Source organism: Pyrus communis, chromosome 2, assembly GCF_041283825.1.
Source record: "Pyrus communis isolate YQ-2024b chromosome 2, ASM4128382v1, whole genome shotgun sequence".
NCBI classification, from domain to species: Eukaryota; Viridiplantae; Streptophyta; class Magnoliopsida; order Rosales; family Rosaceae; genus Pyrus; species Pyrus communis.
Window position 1 is genome coordinate 25207501 of NC_142566.1, and position 7326 is coordinate 25214826.

A 7326-nucleotide genomic window follows, 5' to 3' on the forward strand; every position below is an offset into this window, starting at 1 on the left:
ATTATAAGGAGGCAAAGAGAATCAGAATGTATATGATATTTGCAAAAGCCTAAATATTCTTCGTAAAACGTAGTCAAATATAGTCATACTTATGCATATCTAGCCAACTTACTCCAGATTTCATTGTAGATATGACTGCATTCTGAGCATCGAGGACAGCCTGCAACAGCAAGATAATTAGAAACAAAAAGTAAATATGTACTAGAAAATGCTACAAAACGTTGAACGCAGAAATATAAATGTTGTGTTAACTAAAGCAGGCACTGCACACCAACCTGGAGTCATAAGCACACATATCATGCGTGTGTGTACACTCGTGCACAAAAAGAAAGAGCAATACGAAAACTTAAAGACACAATCAATGCGACGATAACACTACTGCACTTACATTATATATAAGTGCTTGGTCAGGGGTAAACTTTCCGTTCACCTGCAGATAAGGTTGAAAGAATTAAACAAAAAGGCATCGTCCACACTACCATAAGAAGAGTCTCCTGCTTACTTCTAATTATTACCCTTCAGTTCACAGAACCTCAACATTGCTAAAAGAACAGTTTCAACAAAAATGCACATACTCACGGGGTAAGAACAAGATATGTCAGAAGCATAGAAGTTGTATTCAGCTCCCATATCAAGCAATGCCAAGTCTTCATCCTCCAAGATCTGCACGGAAGACGTTATGAATTTTAGCTAATTTTCGTAATTTGACAAAGTACTCAGTAGTGAGGTATAGTGTACTTTGTCATTTGGAGCTGCTGCATGCCCATAATGGAGAACATCACTGTATTTTTAAAAGCAATAGAATTTTTAGCCAATATTTTACAGTTGAGGTTTAACGTCAATATCAATATATTCGTACCTATAATGAAATCAAAATGATCTGTTAAATACTGGAACCCACCAGATTACTGGAACTACCTCATGGAAACATAAACAATAACTTTGATTACAAAAAGCCTACCTAATATCACCAGTAGCACAAATACATGTGTATGAGCAATGTTCACAGCCACCATACATGTAGGTGTGGTGAAGAAACATGCTTTCCAACTGATACTCGCACATGCCTACCCTAACTTTTCTCATGACCCGGTTAAAAAGAAAATAGCAATCATGATTAAGAAAAAGGGAGTCAAGTTTTGAAATATTTCTAAAGATGTTATAAGAATGAGCCCAAAATCAAGATTTCAAAGTGCACAAAGTTCATGCAGCAGTGAAATAACTGTCCATTCTTAAGCTGCTTCTTGCTATTAGAAGTACGTAACGGGCATGTACTCACAGATATACTTACAACGAAGTTATGCAGAAGTAAGTGTTAAATGGACATTTACTTGTTAAAGACGCATATGATGTTTATACGAAGCACATTTGTGCAATCGAACGTTTTCATAAAAGATTAACTCAACATGAGCTTCAGAGCTTATGTCATTGGCAAACGGGATAAGGGCAAGCTCCAGATCTGATTTTGTAACACGGCATTCAGTCAAAACTGGATGCAAGGTAGTCAAATCTGTGTCAAACTTATCAATCCCCTATACAAAGATTAAGAATATATATTAAGTTTAACATTCTACTGAAAGAAGATGAAGGTTGTGTATTTAGTTTAAAACAAACGAAGCTTGTTGCCAAGTCCTTAAAACCACCCAAACTACTGAGGGAAAGATATATACATATTTCTACGGTGGTAATGCTATAAGTAAAGCATTACAGAAAATTGTGTTAAAAAAGGAGAAAGCAAGCAACAAGTCATTACCATATATAGTTATTATTAATTTATTTAACTATTCAACCAAACACTAGCACTCTCCAACCTCAGCTTTCTAAACCATCTGAACCAAGACCTTGTGAAACAAGTTTTTTTCTGAAAGTACGATTTGAGAACAAAAAAAGGACATTTACCTGAAACTCTGCGGGTTTTGAGAATTGATCACTATCAGTGTTGAGACCATGCAAGAGAAACAATAAAGGTTTACCAGTTCCCTTGTATTCATCATGTAATACTGTTGTGATCTCATCAGTATAGTATACCGTGCTAACCATATACCTTTCCTGCAAATGTATAGCACAAATGTGATCTAACAAATAACGACTGCATCTTATGTTGACAAAGAAATGTATTAAACCGACATTCACCTTGAAGTAAGATACAGGCTTAATCTCTCCCAACCAAACAGCATATTCAGCAGGCAACCTTGGAGCAAAGAGAATAGATTTCCCAGTTGCAATGTCCTTAAAAAAAATGGTCCAAAAAAATCAGTTCGACACAACATTTACGTGTAACCCGAAACACCCAACAAAAATAATTTCCCATTCAAGAACAACCCGAATGTCGCAACTCTATGTACTTACTATAGCTCCATAGAAACCAGGTTCTCTTACGCCAAACAAGTAAGCAAAGTAACTCTCTTGTCTGTAATGGAAAATCAGATCACTAATCAGAAAATAAAAAAAAATCACCCATTAATGAAAAAAGCATTGATCTTTCTTAACCAAGTTAGATTAAATCATAAGGATTCGACGTAACCTAGGAGCACTGTTCTAAAAATCCCTACCTAGGCACTAGGCGATGGGCGGCTGGCCACCGACCCGATTAATGCCTTGGCATTTGAGGCATCCGCCTAGGTTGCGACTTACTTAGGTAGAAAATATATAACTTTCATTTTGTATTTTATTTTTTTAAATAAATTGTAAGAGACTTGTTGAATACTTAAATAAGCACACATTATATGCTTGTTCCCCATGTTTTCATTATATTTCAATACTTCATAATATATGTGTCATTCTATTTTATAGTTTATGATAAAATTATATATATTATAAGTATAAACATACACTTATTTACATGAAATATAATGGATTTAGTTAAATCCGACTAATCCGCCTAGGCACTTGCCTAGACCCCGCCTAGCCATCTTGGCGTTAGGTCCCAACTCGCCGCCCGACTAGCGCCTAACATTTTTTAGAACCTTACTTAGAAGTGTCGGCTGTCAACTACCTGACACCCTCCCCCTCCTCCTTTATCCGGACTTGGGACCTGCAATGTAAGATAAACTTACATAGGCGGAGTTAACCAAGTTAGATTAAATGGAAAATTTCAATCTCTAATATCAAAATCTAATCACATTGGATAATCACAATTTCCATTTTTACAAACTGGGATTCCACAGAATCAAACAACAATTAAACATGCAATGCAAAAATCGAAAACTAAGCTGAAAATTAATGATAATTAGGAGTATAATCAACAATATGAATTATTTCAACTGGGTACCTGAAGAGCTCGGTGTGATCAGTGTCATAGCGATTCTGCTCTTCGCTTCCCTGAAAACAACAAATTGATCAAAACCAAAGTTACCCAAATTTTTTTTATGAAAATATATATTGAATAACGACGAAAAAGTGGGTTACTTGGAGGAAGACGAAGCCGTGGAGGGGGCGGGAAGATTCAGAGAGGTGTCGGCGAAGTGAATTCAGGAGCCTTTCGCCGTTGGTAACGTGGAGCTCCGGTGGGACAGGTGGAGGAGTGAGAGACCCATCCGGATTCAAATGGTGGGGATTCTAAGGATTTTCATATCCGTTCATCGTACGTTTGAATTTTTTATTTAAAATTAAATATAAATAGTATCTAACGAAAACTGATCGTACGATATATGATGAACGGTTAAAATATGATGATCCCTAGCTATTTGGATCCGGATGGGATCCTCATCCGACTTGGAAGCCAAGGAAATGGTTTTTTCTTTCCGGGCCAGAAATGGACCCACAGACTAACTTATAGATATGTGAAATGGATTGAAGCCCAAAAGTTTTGTTCCTCCATTTTGGACCTAGACTCAGGCCCATAACAAGCTCAGTAAAACCAATAGAATATTTTGAGGTTTCTAATTTTATTTTTTTTATTGTCCTTTTTTTTTTTTAGTAAACTTTTTTTATTGTACTACGAAATGATGTTACAGGACTGTTTGAAAATCATTTCATTTACCAACTTTTACTGTTTTTGAAAATTAAAAACATGTGTGAATGATTATATATTTTGCCAATATAGTTGATAACATCCTTGGTTTCTTTCATGTAAGGAGTCACTTCACATTCAATAATGACGTGATAGTATTTCACTGTACAAATGTTATTAAAAAAAAAAAAATCATTATTCTCTTTGTCATCATCTAACAATTATCTCTAGAAAAATTCATTTAATTTAAAGAATTTTTTTTTTCTTTCTTAATAAAAGATTTAGTCATCTATACCTTCATGATGAACTTTCAATTTGTTTGATTTATTGGATGATTAGATGTTCTCAAAATGGATTGAATTGTTCTAGAGATGATATTCAGATAGCAAATTTTTTTTTAAATGTCATATGAGCTTATACAATTTTTTATCATTTTGCCATATAAGCTAATATTTTAAGCAATTTGTCATACTAACTTTCCTAAATCATTAATCTCTCATCTCGTCCTAATTTCGTTAAGTTTTTCCTAAAAAAAAAAAAAATCACATTCTTTGCACATGATTTGTGTTCAGGGTTATTTTAGATACTTCAATATAAAGAATATCATCCAATTATACAATAGATTGGAGAGTCCCCAATGATTCTATAATTTTTAGTCATCTTCACTTCAAAACACAGAGAAGCGAGTGCATGTCGTTCCCTTTTGCAAACCTTCAGATTCTTGTATACCAGATCAATCTTCTTTTTGTACCTTTTGAGAAACCCTAGAGTTATTTTTGTCAAAGGCAACTTATTAAAGGGGGAGTGAGATGTTGAAATGTCCAAAATAACCCTGAACATAAATCATGTGCCTTGCTCATAATTTATTTTGAATGGAAAACTTAATTAGGGTGAGATGACAAATTAATGATTTTGGAAAGTTGGTATGATAGGTCGCTTAAAATTTTATTTCATGTAACAAATTGAAAAGGTGTATAAGTTCATGACATTTCAAAAATATTCCCTATTCAAATTATGATAAAGAGAATTAACAATTCCACTTATAGCACGTATGGTAAAATGATATGATGTCGTCATTGAAGAGAAAAAAACTCTTAATTTACATTTAAAAAACCAAACAAAATCCTATAATATATTCATGAGAATTGTTAAGGGAACTCTCTCAAAAGTAGGACTCACCATGAATTCTCTGTTATCTAACAATTTAAAATCAATTATTGTGTCAATGTTACGAATCAAAATGGCAAGAAACATGAAGTTTTCTAAAACAGTGTACGGTTTTCTAAAACAATGTGCTAGATTCCAATATTTTTGGATCTGAAATAGTGCGAAAGAAGGTCTGACTTAAAGTTATTCAGGAATTAGCTAAAAAGTCCCGAAGTCTTGTAGATATTGTAATAAGTATGTATACATATTCATTTCCATGTATATGCATGTGTTTGAATGCAATTTATGAGGCCTTGCTAGCTAGAATTAGAATATAATTGTACAATTTCATGAGTTCCAATGTAAAGCCCTGTATATATGTATGTATGTATGTATGTATGTATGTATGTATACATGAGATAAGATGCTTGCCAATCAGTTAGCTGATCCTGCGTGGTTGCCTGGTTGGCACGGAGGTGGAGTATGGCTACATGTAAATACGTGCTATTTGTGAATCCGACATATTATGTTGCTAGACTGTTATTTTCAGAACTAGTTTGAAATTGTTTTTGGGAAAATTAAAATGACTTTGAGACAATTATATACAATTTTTGCAACGTATGATTGAAAAAGTTAAAAGCGTTTCTCGATTCTGAAAAAAGCACATATATATTTAGTGTTCTTTGCGATTCGGCAAGAGCTTTTGAATGGATTTTCATAAATTGCTTGGTTTTTTCAAATAAATTTTGTTGTGTTTCTAGCAAATGGGTTATTCTTCGCAAAAATATTCAGTGGTGGAACTAGAATTTCATGTGAGGAGAAGCCTTAGAACATGAAAAATCAAAGGTGCACAAACATTGAAAGACCCATCAAATTCAATATAGAGAACTAAAATATTGTACAAGCTCAAACACTTGGATATGAGGTAAAGAGTTAAGAAAAAAAAATCAAGAATATAACGAAAGGACAAGAAAATACAAAGAAAAGTTGATAGCAAAAGGAGGGGACGGGAAGTCTACAATGAAATAAGAGGGAGTGAAAAAATGAGGCATGTAAAGGAAAAAAGAGTTTGGATTGAGAAGGGCATGCGTGAATTTTAATGATATTCAACTGATAAGCAATAGCAGCAACAATATGTTATGGTAGCAAGAAAAAAGACAAGATGGACGTGGGACCATTCTGATCCCTTAGTGGCTCTACCTCTGAGAACATTCTCAAACATGCTACAAGTTAGGTATTTGTTTAAATATATTTTGCCTATAAAATTGAACCATAAGCTCTTCGAATGAAGCATATCGAAAGTGTGACTAGACGGATCATTCAATATTCATGCGTATGATCAAATGTTCATATGCATGTTTAGTATTATCCAATTAAGACTTTAAAACAAAACAAAAATAAATCGTGGTTGGTGCGTCTTATAATTTACAATCATGATAAAGCAATCTTATCTCTAATTAAGCCTCTGTGCATGGAGGTTCTTGGATCACAATTTAGGAATTTAAGAAACTTAAACAATGCACTTATTAGCTATATAAACTTAATTATATACGCGCGGAGTTAGTATTCCACCAATAATATTGAGAAACTCATACGTACAATACAGCCATACACATGCATTTTTTTAGAGAGAGTTTGGGAGGAAAGCACGTGGTTGGGAACTTGGGACGCAGAAAATTCTCCACAAAAAGGTGATTATTGGCACATATGTAGAGACATTGTTTATAATATAGAATGAGGATCTTCTCCGGATTCTCATTGTGAGGATCCCGAGAATCCTCAAACCACATTCGTTCATCGTTTATCGTGCGAAAAAAATAATTGTAAATTTTTTTATTTAAAATTAAATATAAGCAATACTTGATGACGAAAATTGACCGCACGATGTATAATGAATAGATGTGATTGGAGAATCCCCGAGATTCTCACAAAGAGGATCCGGCGAGGATCCTCTCTCTAGAATATATATTCAACCATAAACATATAAAAGTTAACAAAAAATATTGCAAGTTGAGGGGAAAATAAAAAAGTCAACAAGGGTTGGTTGAGTAATTGGTAATGATCGTTTACTTCGCTAGACCAAGATCTAAGTTCGAATCTCGTTGTCGACAATCTCTCTTGAAATACGATTTGTAAAAACAATAAAATATAAGCTAAAACCATCTCTGTAAGTTCTCAAAAAGACTTATGGTATGCTCTGGTCCTGGAATGATATAGCCTCACCTCTT

General features: G+C 34.0%; 1 protein-coding gene across 1 annotated transcript in view; it reads right to left on the bottom strand.

Annotated features, from left to right (window-relative positions):
- LOC137746990 (uncharacterized) overlaps positions 1-4253 on the bottom strand; it is a 4524-nt gene extending 271 nt beyond the window's left edge. Inside the window, exons 1-12 of the mRNA XM_088679084.1 lie at positions 4248-4253; positions 3409-3558; positions 3272-3321; positions 2350-2410; positions 2134-2229; positions 1900-2049; positions 1402-1532; positions 962-1090; positions 739-781; positions 580-663; positions 389-430; positions 113-160 (exon numbers count right to left, since the gene is read on the bottom strand). Of these exons, the coding sequence (XP_088535210.1) occupies positions 113-160; positions 389-430; positions 580-663; positions 739-781; positions 962-1090; positions 1402-1532; positions 1900-2049; positions 2134-2229; positions 2350-2410; positions 3272-3321; positions 3409-3558; positions 4248-4253 (990 nt within the window). The remainder of the gene's footprint in view (positions 1-112; positions 161-388; positions 431-579; positions 664-738; positions 782-961; positions 1091-1401; positions 1533-1899; positions 2050-2133; positions 2230-2349; positions 2411-3271; positions 3322-3408; positions 3559-4247) is intronic.
- Between the last annotated feature and the right edge of the window lie 3073 nt (positions 4254-7326).